Here is a 16,164-nt window from a genome sequence, read left to right as displayed (position 1 = left end):
GCGGGAGGAGGGGGATGCTGGGGCTGCGGGAGGAGGGGGATGCTGGGGCTGCGGGAGGAGGGTGCCGGGGCGGCGGGAGGAGGGTGCCCATGGGGGAGCTTGGGGGAGGCGGAAACGGAGAGCATCTACTTGTGTGAGAGAGGGATGAAGATAGTGGGATAGGGAGAGGGAGAGACAGGAGCAGGGGAGGTGCCCTTCCTGTCTGGGGGGCTGGGGAGCTGAGCGCAGCCCTGCCCTCCTCAGCCCTCTGCCAGCCTGAAAGGCCTCCTGGAGGCCGAGGGGAGGGGGCGGAAGCTGATCAGCAAGGGAAGTGCAGTGCATTCCTGAGCTGGATGGAAACTATTTTTGGACCAGCTGTGGAGAGACATTTGTACCCTGAGGGTCTGACGTCTCTGTGGTCATGACCCTTGCTCCTGACTGGGCCAGGATGGGGAGAAGACACCCACTTCTTGTTTCTGCCTCATCCCAGGCGGGCTCCTTCCTTCCTCCAGCTCCAGGGCCCTCACGCAGGTCCTCTGAGGTCACCCTAGGGCTGTCTTGGGCCTTTGCAGACCGGAGTCCAGCTTGGGGCCGAGGGCCACATAGGCCGTGCCTCAGACATCTAGCTGTCCCCTTCCTGCTGAGGGCTGGAGTGCCCCCCAAGCAGGGCCTCCAGTGCTGTTGGGTGTCAGCCTCCGTGCCAAGGCTCTGGGGTTGAGGGAGCAGCTTCACCAGGCCCTGGGTGTTCTCGCTTTGGGCTGGGCGTGGATTACATAACCTTATGGGAGCTTTTAACCCTGGAATGCTTGTTTTTTGTTTTTTATAATTTGGCTGAGCTGCTCGGCTTGCAGCATCTTAGTTCCCTGACCAGGGACTGAACCCAGGCCCCGGCAGTGAAAGTGCTGAGTCCTAACACCTGGACTGCCAGGGAACTCCCTAATCCTGGAAGTCTTTGATTCAAGCTCGCAGAAATTATTCCCTCTCCCATTCTCTGAGATTATCTACTCCAAGCTTCCGCTCCCCACACACTCCCATTATAACAGCGACAATGATGAAGCTAGCTAGCATTAACTGAGCACTTATTATATGCCAAACACTAAGCGCTTTATACAGGTTATGTGATTGAACTCATACAACAACCCTACGAGTGGGAACATCTTTAATAAGGCCCCATTTTAAAGTGAAGGAGCTGAGATGCAGCGGGGTTAAACATCATTTACTGCTGGTAAATGGATTCAGGAGGCCAACCCCGGGCTCTCTGACTTCAGAAGCCACATGTTAACCACCACACTCTACTGCCTCATTTTCCAAATGTTTCGTTGTATCCCTGCTCGGTTAGCCACCACCCACGTTCCATGGTAAACAGGCTGCCCTTCATCCTCCACCTCATGAAAGAAGGCCCACGCCTCCTTTTCCTGAGGACGACTGGCCGCCTCCCACCCCTGTCAACCCGCCCCTCGCTCCTGCAGATCCTTGCTTTCTACCCCCTTGATCTTCCCCCCGTTTAGAGGTTGTGCCCTCCCACTGCATGATCCCCGACTTCTCAACCCTCTCTCCAGGTCACGCCTGCACGGCCCTGTGACCGCGGTCCGGTGCAACGGCCTCCGAGCTCCTTGCTGAGCTTCAGGGACGGTCCGGTCGTGTGCTGGCTGCTGTGGGTAGGGGTCTGATTTGCATTAACACCAGTATTTCTGATGACACTCCCACGAGGAAGGCATTGCCCTCATTGACAGATGAGGAAATGATCGTCAGGTTTAGGGACTTGCCCAAGGTGACACTTGAATGTGGTTCCAGCACAGCCGCCAGCCTTTCACACAGCTGATTGCGGTTAGCCTGAGCTCCTCCGGCCACAGTCCTCACCCCCCAGCTACTCGCTCTCTCATTCTCTCTCTTTTTCTCTCTCTCTCGCCTCCCCACCCCACTAACCTCTTTCTGCTATGATCTCTTTGGGGTTTGTTCTTCCCTCGATCCCTCTACTTCCACCCAAATGTTCTCTCTTCTGTATCTTTCTCTTTAATCAGAAGGATGCTCGAATATCCCCTCTTCAAAATCCCCAGCCCCTTTCCCCGCCATCTCTTCCTTTCCCTGCACAACCAGATTCCTTGTGGGAGTTGCCGCGCTCGCTGTGGCCACCTCCTCACCTCTCTACCACTGGATCCTGCCCTCACCGCCCCACCGCACTGTAGGATTTGTCCTTCTTGACCTCTACAGAGCACTGGTGCTGGGGCTTCCTCACGTGCCCCCTCCCTCCTCTCTGGCAGCTCCTTCCCCGCCTGCTTCAGGGGCGTCCCTGCCTCTGAATAGCCAGTATTCTACTTGATCGGCTGGGGGTGGGGTGGGGGGGCTGCGTCTTGGCCCATGGCCCACACAAGCACCGTTTTGCTGATGGAAAGCTGCTGAATTCTGTAGAGCTGAAATTCTGTATAAATAGACACATTTACAACTTCCTGTCCATTTAGCTATCAGTCATTCTAACAAAGGTACTAATAATAGCTTGCACATGTAGCAATTCACAGCTTACAAAGTGCTTTCACATGCCCTTCAGCATCCCTGTCTATGGGTAATGAAAATATTTCTATGTCCGTCCGCACGGTATTAAACAGGCGTCATGAAGTTCAGCGCCCTTTGCCAGGGTGCCGGGGAAGCGTTATAAACGAGCTTTGTTTTGATGCGGAGTCCTTGCTTCCGCCCTCTCGGTGCTGTTAGCCAGGATCCTGTTCCCATTCCTCTCCTGGTGATTGATGGGTTATTGAGCCTGGGGACATGACCGAATGACCCTTGTCATTTTAATAACATGTTCCTACTAGGGCATTAGGAGAGGCCAAGGGCTGACCAGCGGATGTGGAAATCTCTGTACGTGCAGGTTGAGGCCCGCCCGAGTGCAGGGTCTGAGAACCTTTGGATTAGGATAAATTGTGACCAGATTTATGAAGTTTATGACACTCTATATGGGTCACGCTTTCTCAGGGAGACTTGGAAACTTTAAACCGACATGGCAAGTGGTTGTACCTTGTGTGCCGGCTCCCACCAGTTGGTAGAACCTCCTTGGAGGACAGTGTTGAGGAGGATTCTGAGGCCAAGCCCGGGCTCCCTGGCAGAGAATCCCCTGATTAGACGGCACGGTCTGCGTGGGAGTGAAGGAGGACGAGGCATGCGTCACCTCTCTGCCGTAGCTGCTTTCCATTGTCTTTGAGAGGCGATGAACCACCTGACAGACAAACTGGGGCCATCACGGGAGTCCCCGAGGACAGCACTCCAGTGGCTTCAGCCATTTCACCGAGCGTGGCTTCTCTCCTAGTTTGACTTGATGGGACCTTGCGTTGGACTTGGCAAATGTTTGAGGCCAAAACGCCACGTGGATAAGGACTTTCCGAGGCCCCCCGGCCCTCAGCGGCTCCCGCCTGCTTGCCCACCCTCCCCCTGTGGGCCGGGGCGCTTCGTGCTCTCGCTCACAGGTTCTTCGCACAGCATTTCTTTCTTGCCACGTCCACGCCTCTCACGTGCTGTAGGAGGCTTTCAGGAACGGCTTAGGTCTTTGGCAGTGAGTTCCGTCCCTCTCCATGGAGCCGTGGTGACCTTGGGTGAGTTGCCAGCTCCCACTCTCTCCTGCCCTTGACTCCTAACTCTGTAATTGCACCCCAGATCTAGGGGCACCCTCAACTGCTTTGACTGTGGGCTGGGTTTTGGAGCTCTCAGGTCTTCGTGATGTCAGATGTACCCAAGGCAGCTGGGTTTACTTGCCAGTTAACCATCATGGTGGGAAGTACAGAGCATCTGGCACCTTTGCCAACTTCTCAGTGAGCAGCAGATCTTTTCACATTAGATGCCCAGTCACCATGGGGAGCAAGTTCTCCCTTCAGCACATACACACACCCATACTTCACCCCAAATGAAATAATATACTACCTTCTCACCAAACCTTTGACACTTTGGAATGTTGTGCTAGGTTTTTATTTGGTTCATTTTATACTGCTGCCAAAAACAGAGAAGGAAGGGAAACAACACTCACCGTGTCAAGTAAAGCAGGCTCTCTGGCCTGAGTAGTGTCTTTGCTGTTTGTATATATGGCACCAACTGTGCGTCTTACTTCCTCTATTTTTGCTTGACTGGATGGCATGATGTACAAGCCACTGGAGAGACCAGAGCTGTATTAAAAACCACTCCTCAAGTGCACTGATAACTGCAACTCACTTTGAAATGCATTTAAAAAAATATGGATTGATGGATGGATGGAGGGATGGATAGATGTGTGATAAAGCAGCTGGCTGCATACTGATGGTGGAACGGGGGTGGTAAGTGGATGGATGTTCTCTGTACAGTCCTTTCAACTTGGCTGCAGGTTTGGAATTGTCATAATAAAATGTTGGGGGGAAAATCACCCTGACAGTGAACCATTTTAATTTAAAACAGCCTCTTGACCAATGTGGTCCTGAGGCCGAGAGTTAGGGAGTTGTGCAGATTGGATCCATTTCATTTGGGAAGACTTCCTGTGGGGGGTGGTTTCCTGCTTGCCAGGGCTGTTCAGGGATTGGTGCAGAGGAAGGGTGTGCAGGCCTCCCTCCCTCGGGTGAGTTGTGCTGTCTGCTGCCCTTTCCCTCCCATGCCCCTACTGCCCCCCCCCCACCGTGTAACCCGTGAGCAGGGGTGCAGCTCTCTCCTGTGGCCCACACATCACACGCCAGCTTCCAGGCAGTTAAATTGTACTCCACAGCCTCCTCCTGGCTGGGGTCTGGCTTTCCTCACCTCTCCCAGAGGGCTGCCATATGCCTCGGCACTGGCTGTGAAGTGGAAGGGTGCTCTCGCCCAGCAAAGTATCTGCTGGGGCTCTGTATCCCTGGGCTGCAGAGAGGCTGCCCCGCATGCACGGGAGGGAGGGGAGGTCTGGCGGCTCCAGATGGCCTCCCTGCCTCCTGCAGATTCTAGGCTCAACAGAGCAGACAAGTTGGGGAGGGGGACAGGAAGGAAGTGGGGGTGAAGAGGCTCTCTGGAGTTAGGTCCTGACGTGAATTGTGGGTCGCACTCATTGGTGGTCTTAGAAGGTGCTGAGGTCCGACTACAAGGATAACTGACTCAGGAGCGGGAATAAAATGCAAGGCGCCCCTGTCTGATGCCATCCCCTGCCTGCCTGGTCTCCTGCTAGTATGTCAGTGGGTTCTCAGTAAATACAGATTCTTGGTGCTGTTGATATTAGCCTTAGCAAAATGGCATGAGAAAGGACAATATGCCGCAGTGACAGTATAAGGAAGGTTTTTAGAAATTAAGTGCCATCTGTAGCACTGCTTTCTGCCTCTGTTAGCAAAACATAGAGAACCACTAACTATCAGGCTTCTGGCCCCCTTGGAGGCTGGTGCTGTCCAGCGTGCACACGCGCGTGCCTGGTGCGCACACTTACTCAGTCCTCTGAGCCCAGCAGCTCCCCTGCCCTTGATGCCTGCAGAACCGGGAGGGGATGCCCAGCTCCTCCTCCCTTGCAGGCTGTGGAAAGGGTTCCTCCTGCAAGGGGGGAGCGGGGGCCCCTCAGCTGGTTCTCATCTGGATTAGGGCCTGCTCTGTCCTCTTCTCCTGAGAGGCCACGGATCCTGGAGTTCAGACCGTAGGCCCTGGAGCCACACTCCCCGGTTTGGGTCCCGGCTCTGCAGCTGCTAGCTGTCTGACCGTCAGCAAGCTGCTTCATCCTTCCGTGTGTCAGTTTCATCACTTGTGCGCGTGGGATGGTTGTAAGAATTCATCGAGTTCGTGCTGTAAAGCCTGACACGTGCGTAGTTCGGTGTTAGCCGCTGCCGTCCCCCGCACCTGCTCGTGAGTCATCCGGCTCTGGCCCGCGGCTCCAAGGCCAGAGCAAGAATCAGCGTCTCACTGAGACTGAGGGGCAACAACTGTGTTGGTTTCCTTCGTGGCTGTGTTAGGGTACCACAAATTTAGCGACTGAAAACAACTCGGATGTGTTCTCTTTTCTGGAGGTCAGAGTCTGAAATCGTTTCCTCTGGCTGAAGTCGAGGTGGCAGCAGGGCTGCCCGCACTCCTCGGCCTGAGGCTCTGGGCGAGGGCCCTTCCCTCGCCTTTTCCGTCTTGCAGGGCTGCGTTCCTTGCATTCCGGGCTCCTCGAGGTCTCCTCCTCCATCTTCAAAGGTAGCAGCGCAGCATCTTGCTTCTCCTGTCCGTTGCCACCTCCTTCTGTAGTCAGATCTCCCCGTGCCTTCCTCTCATATGGACCCTTGTGGTGGCACTTAGGGCCCCCGTGGATAATCCGGGAGAATCTCCCCCATCTTAAAATCCTTCACTTAATCACATTGCAGAGTCTCCTTTGCCATACGAGGTCACATTCACAGGTACTGGGGCCATTAATCACGTAACACGGGAGACAGGAAGAAGCTCTCTGGTGTCCTGGGCCTGTGGCACGACTTGGCCAAGTTCTGGACTGACTTGGAACAGCACTCAGCCCAGCCGGGCCATACGCACTGCCCGGGCGCCCTGCTATCACCCCGTGTCAGCACCAGGCCCTCTTTGTCTGCCCAGACGGCCTGCGAGGGCACAGTCGGCGTCTCATTCTGTTGGATCCCCAGTGTCTGGCACACGGCAGGCGCTGGGCGGTTGGTTGTGTGTCCGTGTAAGCAGGCAGGCGCTGATGTGCCATGTGTGTACTTTAGGCCATGGCGACTGTCACTGCGGAGAATGCAAATGCCACGCAGGTTACATCGGGGACAACTGTAACTGCTCGACAGACATCAGTACGTGCCAGGCCAGGGATGGCCAGATCTGCAGTGACCGCGGGCACTGTGTCTGTGGGCAGTGCCAGTGCACGGAGCCAGGGGCCTTTGGGGAGACGTGTGAGAAGTGCCCGACCTGCCTGGATGCTTGCAGCACCAAGAGGTAAAGCGCCGCCCCCTACACAGCCCTTCACCCCCCCCCCCCCCCCCCCCCCCGCCCTGCCCAACCCTAGCGTCTCCCCCAGACCAGGCCTGTCATCCGGCCAGTCAGCCCTCAGGGCTGGCCAGCCTCTCACCCCCCATCTCCTGCATCTTCCCCCCACAGACTTGCTGGGGATCGAAACTCTTACTAACATTAACTAGAATAGGGTCTTTGAAACACTGGTTGCATGGGGATTTTGTAAAAAAAACCCGAAATCAAAACATAACAACAGCAACAAAAACTGTTACTCTGTTCCTAAACAAGTTTAGAAGTTATAGGATTACTAAGTTAAATGAAATTAAACTGATTTTAGTACCAAAATTGCATCTTCTTGAGCCTTTAGTGTGTCACTGAGTATTTTAAAAGGACATTCAGCATGCATCTTTCTTCCAAATGAATTTGCCCCCCTGCCCCATTAACATCTCCCAAACAATGTTTCACAGGCCCCCCCATATGGGAAATGCTGCTTTAAACAAAACATCGTCAGAAGGTAAACTGGACAGGAGGGCACCCGACCTAGATAAGGCAAGCCAGGAGCAAATTACAGTGGCTTTGGAATTTTCTGCTCCATTTGTACAGATAATGGAGTGGGTCTCTGCGCTGCTGAATGCAGATTGTCCAGGCGCGGGTTCCAGGCCTCCACCGACCCAGCCGTGGGGTTACAGTCCCCTGTTGACCTCCCCACGGCTCTGCCCTTCACACTCCGTCAGCGTGCGAATGAGGCGGAATTAAATTGGGGAGTTATGCCATCGGGAGAGCAAGAGTGACAGTTTCTCTTGAATTTTGCTAGAGAAACAGCTGTGCCATCATCATCCTTGTCCTAAGGGCACAGATAATCAGCAACAAATAATAATACAGACGTTGTTTCTCTTTGGCTGGGAAACGCAACTGTGCAGTTTTTTTTGGCAGATTTCCCTTCCAAACCCCTGGCTCGGGCTCCTAATGAGACGAGTTCATGCTCCCTGAGCAGCCGTGGCTGCCGGTCAGTCTGCACTCAGAAACGTTCTGGGTGGCAGAACCCCTGGTTGGATGTTTGCCACAAATAATCCAGGCGTGGGTAATTGAAAGCTGGCCGCAGATGGAGAGACAAGATAGACAGGGCCAGATTTTATTCTGTGTAATTAGAGGGAAGCCAGGCAGAGTAAGCGAGAAGAAACACAGATCTACTTTAGACCTGCTAAGAGCAGAGAACCAACAGAAATCCAAATAGAAACATCCCAGGGGAAGGAGGAGGTTAGGATCCTGGATCTGGAGCCCAAATAGCTGTGGCTATCTGAGCCTGGAATCATGGCCATTATCAACATCGAATGCCTGAGGGAGGTGCCCTACCCCCAGCTCTCCCACCAGCAGAACCCTTTTGAGTATGGGCTCCCAGACCTTGGGGCATATGAGGTTGATGGGGGCTGGTGGCAAGCTAGGACAATACACATGGAACCAATAAAGGCAGATCAAGCCTGTTTCTTTCCTTCTTCCGGAGCAGCAGGGCAATATAGGGTTGGCTTAGGTCAGTTAAAAGGCCTCTTGGGAAGACCACCTTAGCTTTAAATGTTTAAAGCATTCATTTCCAAGAAGACATAGACTTGGTGATTTGTTATCCATTAAGCAATATCAAAGGAGCAAGGAGAGCAAAGAGATGCCATAGGGGAACCTCACTCATCCTTCTTACTTGTCTCCGGGCCACACTGACACAGTCTCTTTCACAGCCTAGTTGTCACTTTTTTTTTTTTTTTAAACAAAGTACCTTTGATAGTGCCTTACTTCAGGCTGTTTTTCTACTTGCTGCTTTGCTGAGAGCCAACAGGTTTTGAATGCCTATGTCCTTTTTTTTCTGGGGTTTCAGAGCAGTCAATCTCCACTTTCTAGAACTGACCAAACACGCTCTTCACCTTGGGTGAGTTCATATTCAGTTTCAGCTGATTTCAATTAACAGTCTCCCTGAGCAAAGTCTGTCTCAGCAACTTGTTTGTTTAAAGGCCAGACATTTTAATACGTGACTGCAGTAGATCACAAGATTCAATCCAGTATGCGGAGCACACAGGTTAAACTCATTTGTCCACATGGGTGATTAGGGAATGTTCCCTGGAAGCGGCCCTGTGGTTTCATGACAACAGGGCATGCAGATGGAGGGCTCAGTGAATCCTAGCGGAGACCGGAAGCAGCCGCCTTTCTTTGCAGTGTGTTAATCCACGGGTGGAGGAGGGGCAGTGGCGTCAGCATGAATGACCGGAGCTGGAGCCACGCCTTCCCGGCGCCCAGCCAAGTCTCAGATGCCTGCGCGCTGGGGCTCTGGCCTCAGGAGAGATGCAAGATTTACCTACTTGTTTAACTGAATTCAGAATGTTTCCATGAAGTCATCACCGGGAGAGTGGGATTTTGCGGCCAATCCGAGGGTAGTTGGATTCTTAAGCATATTAGGACCCTGGTAAGAAAGTCTTACCTACTTTCCCTCCACAGTCTACTCACTCGCCCATTCCTCCTCGGTGTTCAGAAAGTGGAGTAAGGACTGAGGGAGGGACCTGACAGAGAGGCAGGTACCTGGGTGCGGGAACCTGCTGTCACTGATTCCTCACTTACTTCACCTGTAAAATAGGGCGACTTGATGAAACGCTCCCAGCTCCCTTCAGGCCACAGTTTCTGCCCTGGAAACGTAGTAACTGGTCTCTCCATCCTACGGAATTTTTAAATGATACTAATAAAGGCAGTGCATTGTGATGGTGCAACCCTCCATATTTTTGCCAGGGAGATTTCCAGACACGCAGCCCCTTTGGTCCCCACAGGCCTGTGGGGTAGGTTGGGCTGCTGTCCCCCCATGTGGCTGAGGCTCGCCTGCCCTCGGGTGCCAGGGCACAGCGGCAGGGAGGCAGTGGCCCTCCCAGCACACTTGGCTCTGGAGTCCTCACCCCATTTCCTGGGAAACCTCTCCTTTGGGGTCTCTCACCATCCTTGCCGGCCACCGAGCACCATCACTTCAGAAAGTTCCTGCACGTTCCCCATCAGCTGGTTGTTTTGTTCCAACCCCCTTCTCCCTGGAGTTCAGTTCTCAGCATCTCATCTATGCTCCCCCATCCCCCAGTCCCCCATAGAGGTCAGAGACCCTCTCTCCCCTCCACAACAAGCTTTACGGACCCTTAGAGCTTAGCTCCCCTGCCAGGTGGGCTCTATGTGGGAGCAGGAAGGGGGCAAGGGCCTGAGAGTCTCCAGGACGGTGGTTCTCAGCCCTCACCTTTACTCAGAATCCCCAAGAGCCCAGGTCCAGCCCCAGAGATTCAGATTCCATGGGTGTGGTTGGGCCCAGGCAGTGGTGTTTTGTCTTGAAAGCCCACCCAGAGAGTTTAATGTGCTGAGAGCCCTGCCTGGGTGATGGTCTCCTGGTGGGGATCCTGGGAATTGGGGCCATGGGAGGGTGAGGACTCCTCTTCGAGGCCAGGAACACTTTTTTATCTTCAGAAACTTCTTGTTTGGGGCAGACTCCTCAGTGAGGCATTGGATGCACCAGAGTGCAGATGGATTTGCCTCCTGGTGTCAGAATTTGAAAGGTTTCCAACCTGCAACTTGACATGTGTACCAGACATGCTTCTAAACCCACATATGTTCCTCCAAGAACCCTTGGGCTTCCCTGCATGATAGCAGCAAGAAGGACAGAGAAGAAATGTTCCTTGAGGCCAAACATCTGAACATGGGAGAAGTTAAAGCCTTTAGGGGCTTGTAGGAGGGCTGGGACCCTGCACTCTTGGGACATGCACTCAGTTACATGTGTGGAGTTACTACCCAGCATCTAACACCCACATTTCTTGCCTCTTTTCCAAAGAGATTGTGTTGAGTGCTTGCTGCTTCACTCAGGGAGCTCAGTTGACAACCAGACCTGCCAGAACCTGTGCAAGGATGAGGTGATCACACGGGTGGACACCATCGGTGAGTGTGGGGAGCGGCCCTGGGCAGCCGGCCCCTTCTGGATCTTGGCAGACGTGTAGAGACTTTCTCCCTCGTGGGGGTGATCTTCAGGGCTGCCTGGCAGACAGGAGGGTAGTTTTAACCTTGAGTTAGGAAGCAACCTCAGTGTCCTTGGCTAGTCCTTGCTGGCTCCCCAAGAGGACTTGGAGTACCTGTGTTAGGTCATAGGTTCTGGGCTCTCCAGGGTGTAAGACCTTCCTGTTCTTAAGTTTCTGTCCCATCTCTGAAGCCTCGTCCCTTCCTACATCTTCTCCCAGGCTTCCTGAGAAGTTGGTATATTAGTTAGAATAAGTACTGTTAGCTGCTACAACAAACAAACCCCAAACCTCAATGACTTAACAAAATAAAAGTCAGTTTGTCACTCACTCGAAGTCCAGTGAAGATGTTCTTGGTTGACAGGGTCTCTCTGTGCTCCTTCAGGAGCCCAGGTACCCTCTAGATTGTGTTTCCACCCTCCCCCGGGTCCTCAGAATTCTCTCCACTGAATCTGCAAATGGGGAAAAATCATGGGGGAGGTTTACATGGGTGGGGCCTGGAAGTGGTGCACACAACATCCCCCCCACCCAGAGCTCAGTCATCCAGCCACGTTTACTGCAAGGATGGCGGGAAGTGTCGTCCAGCTGTGCCCAGGAAGCTGGGGAACCATGTTTGGTGACCAGCTAGCCAGTCTCTGGCCTCAGCCCAGCGCAGCTCTCGCGATACTCTGCGCGCATTAGACGAGGCAGAGCTCACATTCTGTCCGAATGAACCCGGGATCGAGTGCTACCCTGGCTCTTCCTCATTCCTACAGGTCTCCCCACTCCTTTTTCCTGCCTCCCTGATCTTGAGTGATGGCTCTGGCCGAATCATGGCTCCTGAGGCTGCCAAGTCATGTATTCCGCCAACACATATTCATTGGGCACCTACTGTGTGTCACGGCTGTACCACAGTAGGGAGCCCCTGCCCCTCCCTCCCCAAATCCGGCCTCTCATGCCCGTTTTCCTGCCCTGCTTCTGTCTTGTGACTTGAGGTCTGGCTCACAGCAAGTTCTGCCTGCAGACCTGGGGCCGTTGCCCCCTGACTGGGCACCCACAGAAAGATGGCGATGCTCCCCCGGCCCACTGACTACTTACTCGCTCTGGAGCAAATGCAGCTGTTCACGCACAGCTGCCTCTCACTCTGCCCCTTTGTCATGAAGCAGTTGCTTCACAGAGATTTCTGTCGCATTCACCAGTTATCCTTTTCCTTCCTTCCCCCAGGCTTTCTCATACCCATGCTCGCTCACACTCACCCAGACCAGGCTTAGGATTGGGGGCCGAGAGCAAAAGCCCAGGCCTCCGTGTCTGATAACCACTCAGAATTGTCTGGTTCTAGGTGGAGACTCCTTCGAGCAACAGGGTTACAAAGGGCAGAGCTAGAAAGCATTTCGTGTCACAAAATAGCCCACAGTTGTCACTCAGGACCAGTGGGTCATTCCCTTACCACCCGCCTCTCTCTTGCTTCACGCCCTTCCCCGCTTCCTTTCCACCCTGGAAATCAGTCTAACCCTGTCCCGGGGGAGGCTTGGAATGCAGACGGTGCCTGGTGGGGCGGAGCTGGGGGGAGTGGGGTTGGTGATACCTTCCTCTCAGGTAACAGCCGCGTGGGGATGGCAGGTGCTGAGGCAGCTTGAGGAAGGGGGCTTCTTACTATGGGGAGCGAGGCCAGCGGTGCGCACCGTGGGTGGGAGGTGCAGTCTCTCATCCACCCACCCTCCTTGCCGCGTGGGTCTTTTTGGTTTCTCATCTCAGGCAAGTGCCGCTGACTCCTGGCCTCTGCAGCCGGCTCTCAGCCAGGTAGACTCAAGCCTGAACTCTCAGGCCTCCGCAGACAGCAGGATGGCCCTTTTCTTTACCCAATTCCGTTGCCCAGTCCCGCCCCAGCAGTAGTGCCCCCTCTCCTTTCACCCCAGTGAGCCTGCGGAGGCCTCCCTCGCATGGAAGGGAATTCACGTCCCCAGCGCAGCCTAACTTAGCGCTGGGCCTGCGTTCTTGATGTGAGAAATTCATTTTTAAGGTCCAGCCTTCCCTTTAAGCCTCCCTGCACCCCCTTTTCTCCTTTGCGGGGTCCCGGCTCCTCACCCGTCCCTTAGCCGCTCTGCATCACTCAGAGACACACTCAGGACATTTCTGCTTGGTTTTCTTCCAGCGAAAGATGACCAGGAGGCTGTGCTTTGTTTCTACAAAACTGCCAAGGATTGTGTGATGATGTTCACGTATGCAGAGCTCCCCAGTGGGAAGTCCAACTTGACAGTCCTCAGGGAGCCAGGTGGGTGAGGGCCACTTCCGTCTGCTCCCCCTGGGGGCTCGGTTTCTGATGCATCACCCGTTCTCTCCTCACCATCCTTTCCAAACTCCAGAGAGAGGAGGGATACAGTCCCATATAAAGATCAAGATCTAAGGTCACCTCTACCTGACTGCTAGAGTTTAGAAGAAAGATGGTTGTATATATGGGGACCCATCACGGGGGCGGAGCTTGGGGGGGGCATGACTTGGGGGAATGGGAGTTACAGGAGGATAGCGCCCTGCCCTGGGGGCGTGTCTCATCCTGAAGGAGGGGACACAGGGCTGACAGTAAGCACAGAACATACTTGGCCTACATGGCTAATGGTGGTGCGAGCGTGCAGGGCAGGTCTGGACCATCAAGGCTGGGCGTCAGGAAGCATCTGGGTACACACAGCCCTAGCCGGGCTGCTGCTTCCCGGAGTGGAGTCCTAGAAGGGCAGATGGAGCGCTGGGTTGACATTCCTGCAGGTGCCATGCCTCGCTCCCTGGGCCCCCGAGGACGGCACGCTCTCATCTAACAGGGGCAATTCTGCCCCACGCTCTGGGCCCAGGGACCAATGGCCCTTTTCCTTGGGGTAATGAGGGTTTCTAGTATGACCCCTTTCATTCTTCTCTGGTGGAGGTTGCCGGGGCAGAGATGGGCGGTGCAGAAAAAGATCTGCTCTCTTCCTTTCAAAACATTGCAAACTGTTTTTCCAAATGGGGCTAGACCACATAATGTGCCTTCCCCAGGCCAGAGGCAGAGGGAAGGATTGTGGTCCTAGCCCAGGATGCACGCCTGTAAGAATGAGGCTCTGTTTCCAAGCGGTCTTTGCGGTTCTTTGAAAATAAGCACATTTGCTCCAAAGGCTCCACACTAAGGGCTTACAAGTGTTGGCTGGCCCCCAGCCCAGCCCTTGTGGAAGCAGCTTCATGAAACCTCCTGCCGCCCAGTCTACTCCTGAAACTATTTACGGGAAAGCTGAGACCTGGTCCAGCGTCCTGCACGGGAGGTGGGGCCGGGCTGGGGCGTGGGTGCTTCGAGCTGGGGAGATGCAGCCGTACACACAGCATGTGGGAGAAAGTGGAACAGCCACCAAGGTTCTCCTAGACTTTGCCATTGACTTACTGTGTGGCCTTGGAACAGTGACCAGTTCTCTTTGAATCTTCCACTTTATGTGCATTGGAGAAACCTGCCTGCCACCCAGGTCTCTCAAAAGCAGTGTGGGGATCTCAGAGAATCCAGGGAAGGCCTTTGGGGAGAGCTGACGGGCCTGAGGTCGGGGGGTAGGGGCACGGTGATGGCGGTAGCTTTGCTCATCATGCCCTGGTCCCCTCCAGAGTGTGGAACTGCCCCCAATGCCATGACCATCCTCCTGGCTGTGGTCGGCAGCATCATCCTGATTGGGCTTGCGCTCCTGGCCATCTGGAAGCTGCTTGTCACCATCCACGACCGGAGAGAGTTTGCAAAGTTCCAGAGTGAGCGATCCAGGGCCCGCTATGAAATGGTAAGCCAGTGGGAAGTTGGAAGTAGAAAAAATGTCAAGCTTAGCGGTCCAGCTGAGTTCAAGCAGAGGCCCACTAACGTCTTTGGGATTCAGAACAAAGAAGCGAGGGCTTTCCCGGTGGTGCAGCGGTTAAGACTCTGCGCTTCCACTGCAGGGGGCTCGGGTTCGATCCCTGGTCGGGGAACTAAGATCCCACATGCTGCGCAGTGCAGCCAAAAAGTTAAAAAGAACAAAACAAAACAAAAAACACGAAAAGGCGAAACCTGAGAGGCGGTGTGTGCCCAGTTCTGGACGCCCTGCACGGAGCCCCGCAGCAGGCCCCGGTCGGGAGGCTCACCGGCAGAGGCACTCGCCACAGCCTCGGCCGGGAGGCTGTGTCCAGCGGTCCAGGAGAGGGTCCCACGTGCTCACAGTCTATCGCAGTGTCCGTGTGTGTCTTATCTCCCCAAGCAGACTGCACGTTCCTGAAGGACTGAGCAAGCGGGAGCACCCCCTGAATCCCCAGTGAGTGTGTTAAACCTGCAAGGGACTTCAGAGACCATCTAACAGACACGGCCGCTTGTTTCAGAGATGGAGAGAGAAAGCTCAGGGAGGGGCGGGACCGTCCCAGGCCGGCTTAGAGGAGCCAGTCTTGCAGCAAAAGGCTGTTGCCTTCACCCGCGGGCGGGGCCCACTGCCTTCCTGGGTGACTGACCCTAGAAGGGCCTCCAACCCTGTGTGTGTGCGAATGAACGAATGAACTAACACACGTCCTCTTACCTGCTGTGTTCTCTAGGCTTCAAACCCTCTGTACAGAAAGCCCATCTCCACACACACCGTGGATTTCACCTTCAACAAGTTCAACAAATCCTACAATGGCACAGTGGACTGATGGCTCCTTCCCCTCAGAGGGCTGGAGGGGCAAGCGGTCAAGCCAGAGACGGACACGCTTTGGACAGCTGCTCGGCTTGAGCACGGTTCCCTGCACGGCCAAGCGCAGACACCTTCCGGTGAGCCTGGGCGAGGAGCCCACACAGGAAGGTGCCCGGCCGTGCCACCTGGCCACCCCTCCAAGCCCGGCGACAGTGCTCTAGGCTTTCCTCAGCACCTCCAGCTTGTCGTCCCAATGAACTGCTGAGATGCAGGCCGCGTCTCCCTTCCGGGAGGGCTGGACCTCCAGGCTGGCCAGATGAGAAGGCTCTTGGGAGTGTCAGAGTGAGTAAAACCCACACAGTCTGGCTTCGCCCCTGTTGATCATTTTTAAATGAAATAAAGTGACCGTGCATCTATGGTATAGTTCCGATTCCTGAGAATTACCTACCTGGTGTCTCTGCCTTGCACATGGGTGTTGGTGATGGGATTACTGAGACGCCTATTGAAGGCACATAGTTTGCAGATGTCAACTTTCTTCCCCTGTCTGTGTGTGTTTAGTACTTTTGTAACAAAAAGGAAAGAGATTTTTTGGGATTGAAAGTAAAGATTAAAACCAAAAGATTTTGTGTTTGCCTGACACTCTTTACGACGTGCACGTTCCTTCCTGAAGTGGATGGTGCCCC

General features: G+C 54.4%; 1 protein-coding gene across 2 annotated transcripts in view; it reads left to right on the top strand.

The window, feature by feature from the left end:
- Positions 1–16,111, top strand: part of ITGB5 (integrin subunit beta 5) — a 110,156-nt gene extending 94,045 nt beyond the window's left edge. For both annotated transcript variants that reach the window (XM_029213845.1, XM_029213846.1), the window contains exons 11-15: positions 6,627–6,849; positions 10,697–10,800; positions 13,006–13,125; positions 14,463–14,629; positions 15,405–16,111. In XM_029213845.1, the coding sequence (XP_029069678.1) occupies positions 6,627–6,849; positions 10,697–10,800; positions 13,006–13,125; positions 14,463–14,629; positions 15,405–15,500 (710 nt within the window). In that variant the 3' untranslated portion in view covers positions 15,501–16,111. The remainder of the gene's footprint in view (positions 1–6,626; positions 6,850–10,696; positions 10,801–13,005; positions 13,126–14,462; positions 14,630–15,404) is intronic.
- The last annotated feature ends 53 nt before the right edge of the window (positions 16,112–16,164 follow it).

This window comes from Monodon monoceros, unplaced genomic scaffold (genome assembly GCF_005190385.1).
Source record: "Monodon monoceros isolate NGI ecotype Baffin Bay Population unplaced genomic scaffold, NGI_Narwhal_1 Super_Scaffold_11, whole genome shotgun sequence".
Lineage (NCBI taxonomy): Eukaryota > Metazoa > Chordata > Mammalia > Artiodactyla > Monodontidae > Monodon > Monodon monoceros.
The sequence above is the reverse complement of the archived record's forward strand: the minus strand, read 5'-3'. Positions and strand labels throughout refer to the sequence as shown.